General features: G+C 48.3%; 2 protein-coding genes across 4 annotated transcripts in view; one reads left to right on the top strand and one right to left on the bottom strand.

Annotated features, from left to right (window-relative positions):
- Positions 1 to 361: 361 nt before the first annotated feature.
- Positions 362 to 6,603, bottom strand: TMEM221 (transmembrane protein 221). The gene is made up of 3 exons (XM_083484133.1): positions 6,223 to 6,603; positions 1,905 to 1,990; positions 362 to 974 (listed from the first exon to the last, which is right to left on the bottom strand). Exons 1-3 carry the CDS (start codon positions 6,531 to 6,533, stop codon positions 454 to 456), a joined length of 918 nt encoding a protein of 305 aa, XP_083340259.1. The 5' UTR covers positions 6,534 to 6,603; the 3' UTR covers positions 362 to 453.
- An 11,301-nt stretch (positions 6,604 to 17,904) lies between these two features.
- The window catches only part of MEF2B (myocyte enhancer factor 2B), a 37,666-nt gene continuing 34,790 nt past the window's right edge, over positions 17,905 to 20,780 (top strand). For 2 of the 3 annotated variants that reach the window (XM_083484036.1, XM_083484038.1), the window contains exon 1: positions 17,965 to 18,127. The gene's annotated coding sequence lies outside the window, so the exon portion shown is untranslated. Of the gene's footprint in view, positions 18,128 to 20,780 lie in introns of all 3 variants that reach the window. The other variant, XM_083484037.1, reaches the window with a different exon arrangement.

Here is a 20,780-nt window from a genome sequence, read left to right on the forward strand (position 1 = left end):
CGCAAAGGGCCTTCTGGCGGTTCCCTCACTGCGAGAAGTGAGGTTACAGGGAACCAGGCAGAGGGCCTTCTTGGTGGCGGTGCCCACCCTGTGGAACACCCTCCCCTCAAGTGTCAAGGAGATAAGTAACTATACAGCTTTTAGGGGACATCTGAAGGCAGCCCTGTATAGGGAAGTTTGTAAGTGATTGATGTTTTACTGTGTTTCTGTATATGCTGAAAGCTGCCCAGAGTGGCTGGGGCAACCTAGTCAATTATTATTATTATTATTATTATTATTATTATTATTATTTCAAAACCTCCTATGTGAGCGGCCACCACCTTGTGGCAGGGAGTTCCGCCAATAAACCAGGCTGCGGGAATAAGGAAGAGTAAACGTCTTTAATAGCTGAGAGGCCTCCAGAGAACCAGCTGGCTCCCCTACACCTCTGCAGAGACGGGTTACCCACGTTTTCTACACCAATGTCGAATCTTTCCCCGTGCCCGCCATTTTGCGGGAGAGCACATTCCTCATTTCCTGTGTGACGCCGTTCCATGGCTTCCCGTGGGTTTGCAGGAGGCCGGACTCCGCCGAGAGGGTCCGGTGCATCCGGGGAGCGCTGTAGCAATCCTTTTCCAGGGTTAGCTCGGCACTCCCCGATGAGGTGATGTTGCTGCTGGCCGGTGTGGTGAGGTGGGACTTCTGTTCAAGGAACGGTGGGTAGGAAAACTCCCGGTGGATCTCTGGGCGTGGCCGGGGAGCAGGCATGCCCTTGGTGTTGTTGAGGGGGGCAGCAGGCAGCTCCCCGCCACGGGCCGAGTCGTTCTCGTAGAGGGTGTGTGAGAGCTCGCCCTGGCTGAGCCCCGTGGCTTTGGCAGCGCGGATCAGGGCGTGTGTCACAGTGATGAAGAGGACCAAGATGCCCGACGAAAGGACGCAGGCGCTGGTGATCCCGGTTTCAGTCTCAAACTGCACCAGCATGTACATGGAGAGAGCTGGAATCGAGGGGGAGAGGATGCAATTTAATCCACAGCAGTGGTTTTTCATACAGGTAAAAAAGAGAATGCCTACACAGTAAACCACGGTTTTCTTTAACCAGGTTTGACTTGTGTTTGGACAGCACAGGAGGCCATTGCGGTTTGTTCAACTAGGGTTGCTATATATCCTCTTTTTCCTAGGCACAACCTCTTTTTCATGGCTATGTAAAATGAGAGCTGTCATAGCGATCCAAAGTTAAAGTCGACAAATGTGTCCTCTTTTTGCTCTTCAAAATATGGCAACCCATTTCAACAAATCTGCAGCAGTGATTTTTATATATATATATAAAAAGATAATGCTTGCACAGTAAACCATGGTTTGCTTTAACAACATTTGACTGCTGCCGCACCGCCGGAGCATGATTTCTGTTCTCATCCCGAAACAAAGTTCTTAACCCGAGGTACTATTTCTGGGTTAGCGGAGTCTGTAACCTGAAGCGTCTGTAACCCGAGGTACCACTGTATACATCAGTGATAAAAAAGAAGTCTGTACAGTAAACTGTACAGCCCGCCCTGTGGAACGCCCGAGGAAATAAACAACCAACTGACTTTTAGAAGACATCAGAAGGCAGCCCTGTCCAGGTGTGACATTTTAATGTATTTTTAATCTTTGTTGGAAGCCGCCCAGAGTGGCTGGGGAGACCCAGCCAGATGGGCGGGGTACAAATAATAATAATATATTATTATTATTATTATTATTATTATTATTATTATTATTATTACTGCACTGCAGGGGGTGGGACTAGATGACTCTCAGGGTCCCTTCCAATTCTAGGGTTCCTGAATCAGAGCCAGCTTTCTTTGAATGCACTATTTGCACTGGTCTCACCGGCAGAGGGCGGGCAAGAGCTAGTCTAAGGAGTGGGCAGGGGGAGGAGCCAAACTCACCTGCCAGGTAGGCTGAAACCCCACAGCAAAACAGGCCCACAGCCACGTGACGCACCTTCCGGCTGTCCACGAGGAACCAGTCACCCCTGCGGCAGGAGGAAGGAACAGAAACCTGTGGTTAATTCATTTTCATGTATTTATATGCAACGCCTCCGTGATATCACCTCGAGCTTTAGGGAGTTACATCGGCGAAGCAGGGGGTGAGGGTCTCTGCCCCAAAGAGATTACACACTGCACCGAGCTCAGCAGTGGGTTCTTTCGCTGGGATTCCTGCATTGCAGTGGGTTGGACTAGATGACTCTTGGGGGTCCCTTCCCTATGATTCTAATGCATGGTGTGCTTTGTGTGTTGCCCCTTCCCAAATCCTTTGTAGCCTCTCGTTCCTTCTCCCTCCCTCTGACCCGGCAGTGCTCTTCTTAGACCACTGAGCAGACCTGCCAAACTCAACAGGCCTGGCGAACGTTGGCTCCTTGATTTCAACGCGTCTCCTTTGCGTAAGACCCCTTACTCCCCTCCGGCTCATGCTAAAGCTTTGAGAAATATTTGTCCTAAAAGTGTTTCCTCAGGACATGGGGTGTTTCTTTTCTGGAAGCAGTATGATGTTAACCCCCAGCGTCCCCCAAGAATAAATCAAATATTTGCACCTCAATCGGTAACTGTGGAGATGAGGGTGGGGGGGGGACGACAGATGCCCCCACGTGAATGGTGTTTTTAAAAAACGCAATGTTGCAAAGGGACGGTGTCTTGGGAACAGAGAGAAAATATTGGACACCCTGCCTGCTCCTTCCTCGCCTGCCATTGTCCCCAAGAATAGAGAGAGCTTTGTTTTGACCGTCCCCTACTTTCCGAAAAAAAGGAGGGGGGTTCGTTGCAGGCCTGGACAGACTTTGTTTGCAAAACTCTGAGAAAAAAAGGAAAATGAAACAGGGAGAGAAAGCATGGAGGGGAGGGGGGAATCTCAGAAAAGAAAACCTCAAAGTGGTAATTCAGAATGACAGCGGCAATGTGGGAAAAGTTGGCGGACGTGAGCTGGAGGGATAATGAGCAGAGTTTCTCATACGGCAGGAATTTTTGGACGGGTGCGGATGGGGGCCCCAGCACTCTGCGGAGTAACGTAAAAGCCAGCATCATGCAATGGCTGATTAAGTACAGAAATTGCAGCAGCGGCTGTCAAATCTGTCCTTCCTGCAAATGCGTTGTTGCTGTTTTTAAAAAACCAAGTTTCTAGACCACAAGACAGAAGGTGTGCCTGAAAGTGCTCCAGTATTTTTAAATTGTGGATGGTTCGCCAGCTATGGCTCTTCTTAAGAAAAAAGGCAAAAAATCCCTAAGTTTTTAGGCCTTATTGACTGTACTCGACATTGCAGTGCCCACTTCAGTCTGCTTCAACTTCTGGACCTTACAGTGTGCTTGAAAATGTGTGGGCAATGCTTGCTTGAATCTGGCTGTCTGAGCGAATGCTTTAAAAAAAAAAAAAAGTTTCTGGATCTTTTGATCATAGACATGGCAACGCCTGCTTGAATCTGGGGTATGTGTGGCTTTTAAATCAAGTATTTATCACTATGGAGATGTGAATGTTTAAACCTTGTTTCTAGACCTTGTTGTGACACAAGATGTGCATGCAAGTTTCTAGACCTGTGTGTATGTGTGTTTAAAAACCCATGTTTCTGACACTATACCACATTCATGAAAGAATACCCTCCAATATTTCGCCAATGAAAATAGGGGCATCCTATTGCATAATAATAATAATCTTATTATTTATACCCTGCCCATCTAACTGGGTTGCTGCCACCACTCTGTGTGGGTTCCAACATATATAAAAACATAATAAAACATTAAACATTAAACAACTTCCCTCTACAGGACTGTCTTCAGATGTCTTCTAAAGGTTGTCTAGTTACTTATCTCCTTGGCTCGGGGCAGGGGGGTCATATAACTCCAGCCCTCCAACATTTCTCCGATGAAATGTCCTAAGGTGAAGCGGGAAATTCCAGGATCAAATCAGAAACTGGAATGGCTTCTGTAAGTCCTGGACTGTCCCTGGAAAATAGGGGCACTTAGAAGGTCTATGGAAGTTTGTAGAACTTAGGTGTGTGTGTGTGTGTGTATGTTTAAAACATGTTTCTAGACTTCATGACACTTGACATGCATGAAAAGTTTCTAGTCCCTATGACTGTGGGTGTCTGTGTGTTTAAAAAACCAAGTATCTAGATCTCATTATGTTGGACATGCACTGATGTGTCTCATGCTCCTAGGACAGCTCAGTCGGTAGTGCAGGAGACTCTTAATCCCAGGGCTGTGAGTTCGAGCCCAGTGTTGGACAAAAAGATTCCTGCATTGCAGGGGTTGGACTAGATGACCCTTGAGGTCCCTTCCAACTCTGCAGTGCTGTGAATCTATATTGATTTTTATCCTTTGAATATTTAAAAATACCTGTTAATTTCAACGAATTGCTCTACATCCCTGTGAACCAGAGGTTAGCTTACAATCAAGCAGTACGTACATTTTGTAAATTTAAAAATAACAATTAATCTGGCATGAGACTCTTAATCTCAGAGTCATGGGTTTGAGCCGCACATTGGGCAAAATATTCCTGTCTTGCAGGGGTTGGACTAGATGGCCCTCAGGGTCCCTTCCAACTCTACAATTCTATGATTCTATGTTTCTGAGTCTAGGCATTATGACTGGGTGTGTGCGTGTTTAGAAATCCAAGTTTCTAGACCTTATGATGACCTTCAGGGAAGTGCCAGGGCAATGCCCGCTTGAATCTTAAACACCTGCAGTTGTGGCACCAGTTGTGCCAACTTGCTCTCTGCCTTCTGCTTCCAGCAATTTAACCCTGACCTCCTGACATCCCAGCATGTCGTTTCTGAGCCGTGCTAATGCATGTAATGCATGGCGGATGCCGTCGTTTCTTTCGTGTTCGGAGACAATTTGGACATGCCTTTGGTTAATGATTTGGAGGAGGGCTGCAAGGGGCAAGGAGAGGTGGGGGCATGAACAGCCACCTTTGACGAAGGTGAGCCAGACCCCGGCCTCTGAGTCGCCTGTTCAGAAGAAGGCCTTTCTTCTGGGAGACCTGTAATAAACTCGGGGGCTACAAGACCCCAGAAGCCCATGGCGAGTTAATTACGGCAAGTTCCTTGGATGGGTGGACGGATTTCATTTATATCCCATACATACTGGTAGAGCCCAAGACCCCTTAATCTCGGGGTTGTAGGTTCAAGCTCCACGCGGGCCAAAGAGTTCTGCCTTGCAGCGGGTTGGACTAGATGACCCTCGTGGTCCCTTCCAACTCTGCCATTCTATGATTGTATCTCGCTTTTCTTCCAAACCAGCTCAGGATAGGAAAACAACAGATTGAGGTTGAATCCTGACAAGACAGAAGCACTGTTCTTGGGGAACAGGAGGCGGGCTGGTGTGGAGGACTCCCTGGTCCTTCGTGGGGTAACTGTGCCCCTGAAGGAGCAGGTGCACAGCCTGGGAGTCATTTTGGACTCACAGCTGTCCATGGAGGCGCAGGTCAAATCTGTGTCCAGGGCAGCTGTCTCCCAGCTCCACCTGGTACACAGGATGAGACCCTACCTGCCCGCGGACTGTCTCGCCAGAGTGGTGCATGCTCTGGTTATCTCCCGCTTGGACTACTGCAATGCACTCTCCCTGGGGCTGCCTTGGAAGGTGACGCGGAAACTGCAATTAATCCAGAATGCGGCAGCTAGACTGGTGACTGGGAGCGGCCGCTGAGACCACATAACACTGGTCCTGAAAGACCTACACTGGCTCCCAGTACATTTCCAAGCACAATTCCAAGTTTTGGTGCTAACCTTTAAAGCCCTGAATGGCCTCGGTCCTGTAGACCTGAAGGAACGTCTCCACCCCCATCGTTCAGCCCGGACACCTGGGTCCATCTCCAAGGGCCTTCTGGTGGTTCCCTCATTGCGAGAAGTGAGATTACAGTGAACCAGGCAGAGGGCCTTCTCGGTGGTGGCGCCCGCCCTGTGGAACACCCTTCCACCAGATGTCAAAGAGAAAAACAACTACCAGACTTTTAGAAGACATCTGAAGGCAGCCCTGTTTAGGGAAGCCTTTAATGTTTGATGCATTAGGGCATTTTAATATTTTGTTAGAAGCCGCCCAGCGTGGCTGGGGAAGCCCAGCCAGATGCGCGGGGTATAAATAATAAATTATTCTTCTTATTATTATTCTTTCAGATGGCTTAAGAGCCCCCTCCCGCCCAAAGAAGCAAACTTCAGATCGAGGTGCCCCCCCCGCGCCCCAGGAGAGCCCCGCACCTCTCGCCTCGGCCAGTACGCACCTGTCGGGCCCCAGAGCGCCCCCCGTGGGCGCGCACCGCTCGGCGCCGCAGTAGCCGTGCAGGAGGCTGAGCAGGAGGCAGCTGAGGCTCAGCACCAGGCAGAGCGAGGCCAGCACCGCCGACAGCGGCAGCAGCACCCGGCGCGCCCCCTCGGGGAGACCCGCCGCGCCCGCCGCCCCGGCCCGGCTGCCCGCCTGGGTCTGGAAGATGAGCATGGACGCCAGGACGGCCATCAGGCCCGACACGGTGCCGAAGAGCAGCAGGGCGCCCAGGGCGCGCGGCCCGTAGGGGGAAGGCGGGGGCGCCGGCATGGGGCGGATCGGGGCCGCGGGGAGAGCGGGAGACGGCAGAAGGTCCCTGGGCGCCGTCGAGGCAGCGCTCGGGAGGCGGGGGCGAGAGCAAGAGCGAGCGGGGAGGCGCCTCGAGGGGGTGGTCCGATCCTGCCGCCCCCCGCTCGCCGGGCAAGGCGCCGCCTGCGAAGCTCGCGCGCCTAAGGGACTAGCGCCTTGAAATTGGTCGACTGCAGCGGAGCCAGGAAAGGGGGCTCGCGCGGGGCTGCCGGACCCTCACCCAGATCCCCATCGCGGCTCGGATTTTCTTCCCCCCACCTGAGGGTCTTGCGCCTTGAAATCGGTCAACTGCGGCGGGGAGGGAGAGCAGAGATCGGGAGCCGGGGGGCTCCTGCAGCGGAGGATGGAGGCGCTGGAACCATCGCCGCCGCCCGCGATTGCCTTCGCTGCTTCCGCGGCTTAGGGACTAGCGCCTTGAAATTGACCTACACCACGATTTTCTGGCAGACCTGCAACTAGACTTGGTAACCAAAAACAACGCTGATATTATGGACTTTTTGTCATTTCAACACCTGTGCAACCACTCATTCTGCCTGCCTCTTACAGTTTTGTTTTAATTTCCTCCAACTGTTATCCTTGTTCCTTCTGGAGTTGTTTGTGAAAATTAAAAAATGCCTAAAGAAACAACAACCCTGTGAAGAAAGTTAGGCTGAGAATCAGCGACTGGCACCCAAGGCCCAGAACAACGCTGGTCCCAAGCAGCTGGCAGACCTCTTAACCAGACGGCAAACCACCTTGGGGAAAAGATTCCTGCCTTGCAGGGGTTGGACTAGATGACCCCCAGGGTCCCTTCCAACTCCACAATTCTATGATTCTGCCTTTTCCTCTCCCTGAAACAGGGCCAGAGCCTGCCAGCCAGATGCATAGATTCAGGTAATGGCAGCTGTGTTGGTCTGAATATATATATAGTCTAAATATATATAAAAATTAAAAAACCTGTCCAGTAGCACCTTAGAGACCACCTATGGGAAAACTAGCGCTAATACACCCAGGAACCTCACCAAAATGCTGGAGAGGGTGCACCTCCACAGGCACATACCTTCACATGTGGTGGGAGTGCCCCAAAATCCAACTATTCTGGACAACAGCCATACGAGAAATAAGTAAAATAACCAAGCAAGTATTAGAAATCACCCCAGAATTGGCCTTACTAAACATCTTCCAAGACAATAATGCCCACTTACACCACGAAGAACTCCTAACCCACCTACTTTGAGCAGCCAGAAACATCATAACCAGACACTGGAGAGACCTGCCAGGAGTAAGCATGGACCTATGGTACCAAATAGTATGGGAAACAGTCTTACTAGAAAAATTAACCAATAAACTGAAACTGACACGGGGACAAATAGAAGAAGACGCCTTCACCCCGGTATGGCTCCCCTTTATCACAAACACAGCCCAACAAGACAACGACAAAAATCCACCAACAGCATACAAATCAATATGGCTAACCTAATCCAAAACACCCACCCACCTCACTCACACATGAAAACAAAGACCACCACAGCCAGCCACAAATGAACAGCCACACCCAGGGCCAACCCCAACCTCTCTCACCACCAAAGGAACACAAGTGAACAGCAAAGAACCTGCACAAACGATGCTGACACCAAACCCTACATATAGTAAGTAAAATAGAAACATTGCCCCCAACCCCCCCATCTCCCCCCTCCACCTCTTTCCCCCTCTTCTTCCTAATGTCTCAACAAATGAAACTAATTTGTAAAAATGTTACATGGGGGAAAAATACGAGAGAGAGACATTGCAGACACTTTTGTAAATCAAGAAAATCTTTAATAAAAAGAGAGAGAGAGAGAGAGAGAGAGAGAGCGCAACTATGTTTGTTCTAGGTACAAGCTTTCGTGTGCTGCCATCTGAAGGCAGTGCCCCAAACAGCCTTTCTCCCCAGCGTGGGAGAGAAGCCGGTGAGCGCCCGACCCAGACGGAAGGGTCAGCGGCCAGGCCTCCTTTCCGTGGGCGGCTTCTTCCGCCACAGAGCTCTGTTGGGGGGAAATGGGAGCCAGCCTCTAATTTTGCGGGGAAGGGATTGTTGACTTTGGCAGGACAGGCCGTCTGGGCTCCTGGTGCCATGCGGCCCCTGGGATTTTCCAGGTCCCACGTCGCCAGGGATGCAGATGCCAGGCAGGATCAGAGATGATGCTCTGAAGAGGCCTGAATCGGGCTCAGAAAAGAGGATTTGTGGCCATTTCTCGGCCCATTTCAACAGGTCCGGTAGGTTTGCAAAGAGCGCCACAGAAACCTGCGCCACCTGTTTGGCAGGGCGATGGCAGGGGGCTGTTTCCCCTTTCAATGTACACTTAGTACTTTTTATCGCTTTTTGACATTTCATTTCACTTTACAGCAACAAAATAGACAACAAAGAACCCACGCCTTATAATAACCTGATCCAATACAAAATGTCATGATAAAACATAACTTGAAATTGGGATGACATATCAAATAAAGTAATATTCAATTATTAGTAATATTCAATTAATCTATTAGAATATAACAGCACACAATGAACTGGACTCTCAAAACAACAGCAAATAACAATTAAACAGAAATTCATTCTTAGCAATTACAATAAATAATTACTGAACTATGAAAAGTAAAAATGGCTGCAAGTCACAATGCATAAAATACCACAATACATACAAAACCACGTAAAAGGGTCAAATTGAGAACATAGAAAATTATGTTTTATGACATGTAGCCTGAACTCAGTCCACCCCCTAGCGAAATGGGTTGACAGAAGACTCAGACCCAAAGAAAGATGATGCCTTTCTTTGCAGAGCACATAGCCTATGAAACGTTTTGCCTCAAGATGTGGAATCACAGAACCATAGAGCTGGAAGGGACCCTGAGGGTCATCCAGACCAACCCCCTCCAGTGCAGGAATCTTGCCCGACATGGGGCTCGAACCCCTGGCCCTGAGAACAAGAGCCTCATGCTCTACCAAGTGAGCTGTCCTTCACTCTGAAAAGCATTGGAGGCTCTTAAAAACACATTTAAAATACATCTCCCCCCCAAGGAATCCTGGGAACTGTAGTTTACCCCCTCACAGAACTACAATTCCCAGCACCCTTCACAAACGATGATCGCCAGGAATCTTTGTGCTTTACATGTATGACGTGAGGTTACGATGCGTGAATTATAGTGCCTGAAGAGGGCGCCAGGCCTTCTCCAGAGTCAACGGCAGAGAAAGACCCAGCAAACTCAGCAGGAAGAAACAGTCCGAACTTTTAAAATCAGAAATATTCCAGATGAGAATTCCCTACAGTTGGTTTTTAAGATAATCTATAGTAGATCATTCACAATATTGGCATATTAAAGAATCATAGAATTGTAGAGTTGGAAGAGACCGCGAGGGTCATTTTCCCCAACCACCTGCAATGCAAGAATTGGCCAAGAGCCTGGAGGAAAAAAAGATAGGAAGCCATCTACCTCAATATTGCCTACACTGACTGGCAGCAGCTCCCCAGGATTTCAGACTCGGGACATGGCCAGCCGTACCTGGAGATGCCGGGAACTGAACTCGGGACCTTCTGAGTGCAGAAATGTGTTACAGAGCTACAGCCTTTCCCCAAACAAAGTGAGGTGGTTATTATTATTATTATTGAATTTATATACCGTCCTATACCCAGAGGTCTCAGGGAGGTTCACAGAATAAAATCAAAATGTAAAACCACAAAATACATAATCAAAATAAAAACAACAACCCAATAGGTAAAGGTAAAGGGACCCCTGACCATTAGGTCCAGTTGCAGACGACTCTGGGGTTGTGCGCTCATCTCGCTCTATAGGCCGAGGGAGTCGGCGTTTGTCCGCAGACAGCTTCCGGGTCATGTGGCCAGCAGGACTAAGCCACTTTTGGTGAACCAGAGCAGCGCACGGAAACGCCGTTTACCTTCCCGCCGGAGCAGTACCTATTTATCTACTTGCACTTTGACGTGCTTTCGAACTGCTAGATTGTCAGGAGCAGGGACCGAGCAATGGGAGCTCACCCTGTCGTGGGGATTCGAACCGCCAACCTCCTAGGCTCTGTGGTTTAACCCACAGTGCCACCCGTGTCCCTAACAACCCAATAATCCCCCCATAAAATAAAACAAAACACATTTTAATTATTATTATATGATGGCAGGGGGTTGGACTCGATGGCCCTTGTGGTCTATTCCAACTCTATGATTCTATGATGTCAAACAGATCAACCAAGGGCCTGGTTAAAAAGGAACGTTTTTGCCTGGCGCCTAAAGGTGTATAATGAAGGCACCAGGCGAACCTCCCTGGGGGGAGAGCATTCCATGAATGGGGAGCCACTGCAGAGAAGGCCCTGTTCTTGTGCTGCCGCCCTCTTGACCTCTTGAGGAGGAGGCACATGAAAGAGGGCCTCAGAAGATGATCTCAGGGTCCAGGGGGGTTCATATGGAAAGAGGCGGTCCTTGAGGTATTGCGGTCCTAAGCCATTTAAAGCTCTATAGGTCAAAACCAGCACTTTGGATTGGGCCCGGAAATTAATTGGCAGCCAGTGCAGTTGGACCAGGATTGGTGCAATATGCTCAAACAGTCTTGCTCCGGTGAGCAGCCTGGCCGCTGAATTCTGCACCAGCTGAAGTTTCCAAACCGTTCTAATCCTCATGATTTTAATTGGTTATTTTAAACAGGAAATTTATTGTTAGCCGCCCTGAGCCCGGCTTTGGCTGGGGAGGGCGGGATATAATTAAAAATATTATTATTATTATTATTATTATTATTATTATTATTATTATTATACATAGTCAAATACAGCTGGTCCATGTAACTCTGTACTGTCCACACAGACTGGCAGCAGCTCTCAAAGGTTTTCAGTGGGGGGGGGCATACCCAGTCTCTATCTGGCAGTGCCAGGAATCAATGCCTGCATTTTGTCTCTGGAACTGCAGACCCTCCAAGTGACCCTATTTTCCAGGGACAGTCCTAGATTGACAGAAGCCGTCCTGGCTTCTGATTTGATCCCAGAATGTCCCGCTTTTCCTTAGGACGTCCCTACAGTGGTACCTCTGGTTAAGTACTTAATTCATTCCAGAGGTCCATTCTTAACCTGAAACTGTTCTTAACCTGAAGCACCACTTTAGCTAATGGGGCCTCCTGCTGCCGCCGCGCTGCCGGAGCACAATTTCTGTTCTCATCCTGAAGCAAAGTTCTTAACCCGAGATACTATTTCTGGGTTAGCGGAGTCTGTTACCTGAAGTGTATGTAACCTGAAGCGTATGTAACCCGAGGTACCACTGTATTATCATCAGACAAATGTGGGAGGGTGGGGAGTTTTGTGACCCCTGAGCCAAGGAGATAAGCTACAACGCTTAGAAGACACTTGAAGGCAGTTTTTAAGGTTTAATGTTAAGGTTTAATGTATATAAAACATAGCAGGTTTTATTTACAGTGTCTATTGGAAGCTGCCCAGAGTGGCTGGGGCAACCCAGTCAGATGGGTGGAGTATAAATAATAAAATTTTGATGATGATGATGATGATGATGATGATGGAATAGGACACCCCTCTTTTCACTGGAGAAATGTTGGGGGGTATGTCAGCGTGAAGAATGGCTTTGACTGGCCGGCTAAACCAGGTGAGGGCAGCTCAAATCCTTGGTGACTTAGGGACATCCCTGCCTGCAAAGACAGGCTCTGGCGAACAGTGTGGATGAGGTCAAGAGGGGGTCCAACGGTCAAGAAGGCTGCAGAGGGAAGTGAGGGGCAGGTGGGGCCCGTCCACCTGGGAAGGGAGTCCACCTACGAGAAGGAAACTCTGATCCTAAATCTCCACTGCCTTGCAGGATATCTTTGGGAGAAGAAAAGTCTCCAAGGCAATTCCTCCACAAATCCAGAGTTCCTAAGGCGGCTGGAAGGTGCCTTGCATGCCACCTTCTGGCAATTCCTGCAGCCCAGCTGGTGCCAAACATCTTGCTCTGCTTTCCTTTGGGCCCCCTCACTGAGGCCGAGAGGGGGGTCTTGTCACCTGGGCAGCTCAGGACCCCCAGACCCACGGCCCAGGCTTGCACCCCGGGGAGACAGACATATGCCAACCATGTTCTGCCTTGAAGCCTAGACTGAGGATGCTGCAACATGGGGTGCCCGCCAAGGCAGTAAACATGCCTCTTTCTAGGGACTGTGGTTAAATCTTCCAATTCTGCAGAGAGGGGCAGGCAATTAACCGGGGTGTTAATGAACTAATCCTAATGGTTTAATTGCTAATCTTAATTGCTCCCAGAGATGGTGGGGGGAGAATCACTTCTGATGCATTTGTCCTCTGCAGACCCTGCTCCCCAAAAGCAGTGTGCAGCCCTGTTTAGGGAGTTTTTAATGTTTAATAGACTATTGTATTTTAATATTCAGTTGGAAGCTGCCCAGAGTGGCTGGGGAAACCCAGCCAGATGAGCGGGGTATTTTTTATTATTATTATTATTATTATTATTATTATTATTATTATTATTATTACTATTATTATTAAGGACCTGTCCCCCAAAATCAGTTTACTTTGCAAGTAAACTGGTCCTGAGGATAGATAACGACTGTGGCCAACGTCATGTGTGCACTGCTTCCCAAACCATCAGTCAATGGGAGTGTGTCCATAGCCCATGAGTCCAGTCCTCATGCAGGTGAAGAAAGGGATAATGGAATTGAATCTTGACAGCTGCCTAATCCCAAACCAGAATTAGGGGGGGCTAGGTTTGCACAGCTGAAGCCCATAGAGGGATTTGCTCTGGCCACATCTCAAAAAACCGATGTTGTAGGGTTGGAAAAGGTTCAGAAAAAACCCAGAATTGGCTCCTGCTGCGAGGAAAAGCTGCAGTGTGTGGAGCTTTTTACTTTAGAGGAAAAGGTGAGGAAGAGAGGACACAATAGAATTTGTTTAAAAAATATGCATAGAATGGAGAAAGTGGGTAAGAGGGGGGGACTCTTCGCTGTTCACTTTCTCTGCACCACACCAAATTTTTAAAAACTTTACTGTTTATAGAAGTTCTGCAAGTTTTTCTCATAACATTAGAACTTGTAGAGGTCCCATTAAGCTCAATGTCTGATGATTCGGGACAGATTATATATACAGCTTCATGAAGTGCAGAGTTATAACTACAGAACTCCCTCCCACAGGAGACAAAAATGGCAAACCAGCTTAAAAGGCTTTGAAAGAGGACTGGGCAAGTTAGCGGAGGAATCAGAGAAATGTCAAGTTGGAAGGGACCCTGAGGGTCATCCAGCCCAACCCCCTGCAATGCAGAAATATGCAGCTATCACGCATACGGGGATCGAACCTGCAACCTTGGCATTATCAGCACCACACTCTAACCAACTGAGCTATCCAGACCTATTGATGGCTGCTGGCCTTGCTGGCTCTGCTCTGCCTTTATGATCAGAGGCTTCTGAATCTCCGCTGCTGGAAGGAGGGCTCCTGCGCTCTGATCTTCCTTGTGGGTTTCCCGTTGAAGAGGATGCTGGACGAAGTGGCACCTTTCAGCCTGATCCAGGAGGCTCCTCTTAAGTTTTTGTTTTGTTTTGTTTTTTTTGCATTAAAACCCCCCTTTCTGTCATAATGTTTGATTGGTTTCATTTTACCTTCCAGTGTCCGTCATAAAATACTTAAAAGCGGGACTGAGTTCCATTACCTTTTTAAAAATTATAGAGATAGATAGATTAGATTAGATAGATAGATAGATAGATAGATAGATAGATAGATAGATCAGTGTTTCCCAACCTTTTTTGGGCAAAGGCACACTTGTTTGATGAAAAAAATCTCGAGGCACACCACCATTACAGCCCCGTGACGTCAGCGCGCAGCGTCACGCCGGGAGGGACGCACGAAAGTGAAAGTTTCAATTTTTTCCCCTCCCCCTTGCCGGGGAACCTCCAAGCTTTGGGGGGGGGGGGAGGAGACAGCAAAGCGAGGGACTGAGGGACGGCGGCAGCTGAGGCGGCGGCTGTTGTGGTGGTGGCGGCGATAGCGGGCGGAGGAGGGGGCGGCAGCGGGGCCGAGGTGGCCGGCGGCGGCGGGGGAGGCGGCGGCGGGTGGAGCAGGAGGGCGGCCGAGGCCGGTGAGGGAGTAGGGTTGCCCGGGGCTTGAGGAGCCGTCGCCGGGAGTTGCTGCTGCTGTTGTTGCTGCTGCTGCCCGGACATGCCGGCCTCCTCCTCGTCCGCTGTCTCGCGCTCCTCCCTTTTGCGCGCGCTGCCCCGCCGCCGCCCCATTGGCCGGGTCCTGTCAGCTGATCCTGTGTTATTTCCTGTGTGTGTGTGTGAGGGGAGAATGGAGAGAGAAACCTCGGCACCACCACCGCGGAGCCGCCCCCGGCTCGACGCGGATCCTCGCCGCCGCCCCGCCTCTCGCCGCCCGACTCACCCGCCTCCCTCCCACGGCACACCAGCCAACGTCTCGCGGCACACTAGTGTGCCGCGGAACACCGGTTGGGAAACACTGAGATAGATGATAGATAGAGATAGATGATAGAGATAGATAGATGATAGGTAGGTAGGTAGGTGATAGATCAGGGGTCAGCAACCTTTTTCAGCTGTGGGCCGGTCCACTGTCCCTCAAACCTTGTGGGGGGCTGGACTATATTTTGGGGGGGAAATGAACGAATTCCGATGCCCCACAAATAACTCAGAGATGCATTTTAAAGAAAAGAACACATTCTACTCATGTAAAAACACGCTGATTCCCGGACCGTCCGTGGGCCGGATTGAGAAGGCGATTGGGCCGCATCCAGGCTCCCGGGTCTTAGGTTGCCTACCCCTGGGATAGTCTGGGGGGCTGGGATGGATATACAGTCATACCTCAGGTTATAGACGCTTCAGGTTGTGCGATTTTGGGTTGCGCACCACGCCGAACCCAGAAGTACCGGAATGGGTTACTTCCGGGTTTCAGCGCTTGCGCATGTGCAAAGCACGAAATCGTTCTTTGCGCATGAGCAGAAGCGCCGATTCGCAACCCGCGCATGTGCAGACGCGGCGCTGCGGGTTGCGGCCCCCGGGGAATTGTGAACGTGCTTCCCGCACATATCACATTCACAAGCCAAGCGTCCACCTATATCTGTGATCAATAAAGTTGCGGCCATTTCTACTCCAGATCTTTGTTGGCTTGAGTTTATTAATCACATCTTACATTTAGCCATCTCTCCAGTGTGTTTGTGTGTGACACTGCCACTGGGCCCGCAGTGAACAAAGAAAGAAACTTCGTGGTGAGTTCTCCCACTCCCCCCCCCCCAGAAAAAAGCACTGCTTTAAGAGGAAGGGGAGTACTGAAAAAAGGAGAGAAAGGAACAAGCTCATCACCTCTCTTTCGAAGGACGCAGGGTACCAGATCAGCCCTTTCCTGGGCTGTTACATCTCCACTACACTCCCTCCTACTCTCCTGGCCTCCTGCCAACCGGGCGCATGTAACCGGAGGCTCTGGGTTGCATCAGTTTCCCCTCCAGCGCTTGTAAACACAAAACTTTCTCTGGGGACTCTCTGGCTGTCTCTCGTTCTCCAAGGATGGGGGATTCAGCAACCAGAGAGACCTCTCTTATCAGAGAGAGAAAGAGGTTTGCCGTGCGGGATGCACGATGGAAAGAGGAGCAAGCTCTCTAGTCTTGCACAGACACTGTTAAAATCAGAGAATTATAGAATTGCAGAGTTGGGACCCCCAAGGGCCTTCTAGTCCAGCCCCCTGCAATGCAGCAATCTTTTGGCCAATGTGGGGCTTGAACCCAAAACTCTAAGATTAAGAGTCTCGTGCTCTACCAGTTGAGCTATCCATGTGTGTCAATTTGGAGTTCCAGTATGAGGTTGTTAGAAGTGAAGCATGGGGGAAATGGGGCAATCTTTATTCTGGATTAATCCACCTGGGACACAGTTGTCCCTGTTTGGTAAGATTGCAGGCCTTTCAAGCGTGAGCTCAGTAAATGTGAACCAGATTTTAAAGGGCTAAAATGGGGCTGCAAACTTGAACTGGTGTATCTCTACAAAATGAGAAGTGGGGAATCCTGTCACTTGTACTAAATCAGCAGCTTGGGGGGGGGGGTAATACCAAGGTTCCAAGAAATACCCTTCACACACTGCATAGTTAAACTATGGAACTCACTGCCACTGGAAGCAGCGATGGAAGCCACCCTAGATGGCATGAAAGAGGATTAGAGAAATTCATGGAGGAGGAAGAGGTTGCCAATAGCTTTCAGCCACGATGCCTAGGCATCTCTTTGGCCTGATCCGGCACATTCCTGCTATGTTCTTACTCTGGGGCAGAATCTCCTGCAGGGCTTCAGATTTTCGTTTTCCGCATTTCTGGTGCCTTTAGACGTGTGTCTCTGAGAACGCTAAGAGTGCTTGACTGCTTGAGGAAGACAACCACACATGTCTCTGTGTGACATTGCCTCATTGTCCTCCTTGCCAGTCTTTTAAAGGGAGGCAGTATATCTACATTTGCCTGATTTTTCTCCTGTTGGCTTTTCTTTGTAAGCTCCTCCAAGCGCAGAGAAATTTGTTGGTTTAAATGATTTTTAATGCCACTTTGCCTAAAAACCACATCAAGGCACCCTCCCCTCGGGCTTGCAAATGACAAGCTGAAAAGATAACAGCACAAAAGGAAAACGGATTGGGAGGGAGAAAGAAATAAGCAAGTTCAGAGCCAAGTTCTTAGCTGCCTGTTATCAGTGTAACTCTGTAAGCTGCATCCACCATACTCTGAAATCAATGGCACAGCTACCTTAATTCCAGTGGGTCCATTCTGAGTGGAGCTGAGTTGGAAGGGACCTCCCGGGCCATCTAGTCCAGCCCCCTGAAATGCAGGAATCTTTTGCCCAACCCACGACCCTGAGATTAAGAGTCTCATGCTCTACTGGCTGACTATCCCAGTGTTCCATTTACCTATTTATTCCATTAATTAAATTCGCATACCCACCCACGCCATCCAACCAAGCTTTCTGCGTGGTGTACGCAGATAATAAAATACAATTCATCTTTAAAAAACAAAAAGCCAAATACAACAAACGAGCTAAATCAGAAAACACAGAATACAACTCTTTAAACGCAGTGATTGCTGCCCTTTCTCTTTGCTTTACAAAGGGAACAGCTTTAAGCGCATCGCGTGTCTGACTCACGTGTGAAAGCGGCCTTTCAGAAGCGTGTCTGAAACCACGTGGTGGGCGGGGCCAGCAGGCGTTCTGAGGGCGGGGCGTGCGCGGAGGTGACTGTGTACCTTTCTGCCCGCCCCACCCCTTTCTCTCTGTCAGCCAATCGAGCCTGCATATGCAAACGACCCGGCCGAATCCGGCCCAATCAGGAGCGCGGCTATGCAAAAGAGCCGCCTTCCCATTCTGAGCCCAGAGGCTGGAGGCGAGTGAGGCGCGGAGTGTTGCGGGAAGCGGCGAGCTTCGGGCAACAATCATCGTATTTCAGTTTTTGCAATTCGTGCAATGCTGTTTGCAAGAAGAGGACCCCACCGGGCAGCGGCGCCGGGGCAGAGGATCTGCTACTGAAGCGGAGAGCTTGGCTTTTCCCCCGGCAGAGGGATAGCAGGACCGCACACCTGAGCACAGGTGCGTCAGGTAAGCCCCAGGGGAGGCGAGGACTCCAAAGAATGAATGGGCTGGCGAAGCTTAGAGAGAGAGAGGTGTGTTGGTTGGGGTGGGGGACACCTGGAAGCCTGGGAAGGCGCTCTGCACATGCTCAGAGGTCTCCACGCCTGCCATCCTTCCAGGAAACGGGTCCTCCTGATGTTCTGCCCTTGTATTGTCTACACTCGCTGGAAGTGGCTCTCGGGAGTTTCAGAATGGGAGTTCAACTTGGGGTCGAACCTGGGATTCCTGCATTGCAGGGGGTTGGACTAGATGACCCTTGGAGTCACTTCCAACTCTGTAATTCTGTGATTATGATCATCATCATTATTTATAAAGTGTTGTAGATTTGCTGGGTGCTGTAGAGAGATTCAAATCTTTGCACCGTTTCTGCGGGAAGCCTTGTCCTCTTGATAGTTGTGGCACTAAAGGAAAACGGAATGGGGAGGGGAAAGGAAAGCAAGTAAGAGCAGGTGCAAATAAAAAGACGAAAAGCAAAATAACCTTTCGGAGTTACATGTTCCTCACACCTGGTGTGGTAACCCCAGTTTGCAGACGGGCTCTGAATTTCCTTCTGAAATGGAGGCGTTGTGCTGTTCTTATTTATGGTGTCCAGCATGGGAGGCACGAGAGAGTTATCTAGTCTGGTCCCACCACAAAGCCATCTCTCCAGATTCTTCTTGCAAGGACAAAACGGGGAAATTAAAGGATGTTAGATAAGTGATCCCGCCTTCTGTTTAATGGGGGTGAGGGAAGATTAAACATATTAATTCTCCCCTCTCCTCCAATCTCCCAATCTCCTCCATCTTTCCCTAGAGGAGGTAGACTCAGTTGTTAAGCTTGGGTCTTCTTTCTAAAATCTAATCCCACCCTCTTTAACAAAAAAGGGGAGGATTCTTGGGGGTTTGTGGGAAGTTTTAAATAGCAACTCAGCGTTGCAATCTGAAGAGAGTTGTCGCTTTTTTATTTCATTTTATAACGTATATAAAACAGAGAGAGCAGTTATAACCACAGATGCAAATTGGAAGATGAGGAGCAAAACTTTAAAACAGGTGTGTCGAATGAGCACAGTTGCACGTGAGCTAAAATAGCAAGTCCAAGTATATAATATTGGCGTTATCTGATGATCCAGTATAGATCCAGACTTGCCAGGCTTTAGATGTGGTTTGTCTTCCAAATGATGCTTCCACTATATATGTCATGGAGAAATGTCAAATAATAAAAGAGAGTCTGGAGGTTCCAGTCCTTGCCAATATCTCAAATTTTCATGTAATTTTCTCCATTCTTCCAAGGTGAGTGGCACCAAGCATCTAGTGTCAGATTTTGGGCTGTTTTTCACTGAATTGCAATTACTATTTCATTTCATTTCACTTTTAATTTGTGTACTCCTTTCTATACACAAGTCGGGCATCTGAGTACACACACATTATTTATTTCTATCTTTCAAAAGGTGTCATGTTTTCTCTAAAATACAGTATAGAAACTGAGTTTTTGACTCACACCGTGGTTTTTACATTGTAATTTTTTTGTTGTGAACTGCCATGAGATCTGCAGATAAATGGTGGTATACAAATTTAATAAATAAAAATAAAATTTGCAAGCTGAAGAAACAACAAAATAGACAGCAAAGATCACACACCTAATAACAATCTGATCCAATACAAAAAAGTCACAATGAAAACATAACTTTAAAATAAACAACATATCAAATAAAGCAATATTCAATAATCCATTGGAATATAATAGTAAACAGTAAAATTAAATATCAGCAAATAATCATTAAACAGTTTACACTTAACAATTACAATAAAGAATTTACCAAACTTTAATCAATAAAAATAATAGCAAGTCACATTGCATAAAATGCCACAAAACATACAAAACCATGAAAAAGGATCAGATTGAGAAACAATTTGCAAAATTATTTTTTAAAATATCCCTGAACTCCTCTCTTCCCAACTGCTTCTGCTGTTCCTAAAGTCAAGGTCTGCAAAGTTTTTGTGATGCCTTCATTCTCTTGTCAATGCAATGAGAAGAGTGACATTTTTGAAAAGAATAAAGCGATTCCACGACCGCCGTGAACTGTACTTTCCCCCCACATCTACAATCTTCCATCGCATCAGTAATGCGTCTGGAACTGCACGAGTTTGGGATGTCTCATGGCGAATTGCAGACTTGCCCTAAAACCGGCTAAGAACAGGGGTTTTTAAAAGAAATGACACAAAGCACAAACGAAGATTATTTTAAAACAAACGGCAGGTCACATTTTCGTAAGGTGGAAAAGTTCATCAAAACAAAAATGGCTTTCCGGAAAGAGAAAGTACTGAGAGCAGGCCCTTGATAAATCTCAGCGCTTACTTATTTATTTCATAAAATTTATACACTGTTTGACTGGGAACAAACAAACAAACAAACAAACAAACAAACAAACCTCAAAGTGATTTACAAAGAGAATGAAAACAATAAGGTAAAAACTACTCTTTAAAACGTTCAAATGATAAAATCAACAAGAAACTAAAAATGTATTAAAAGATACAGCAACATTTGATGTGTCCAGTTCGGCTTTGCCTAACAAACGTGTTTTAGCATGTGCTGAAAAAAAGATAGGTGCTGCACTGATGTCAACGGGCAGGGAATTCCGGAG

This window comes from Podarcis liolepis (assembly GCF_965112155.1).
Source record: "Podarcis liolepis genome assembly, chromosome: 18".
NCBI classification, from domain to species: Eukaryota; Metazoa; Chordata; class Lepidosauria; order Squamata; family Lacertidae; genus Podarcis; species Podarcis liolepis.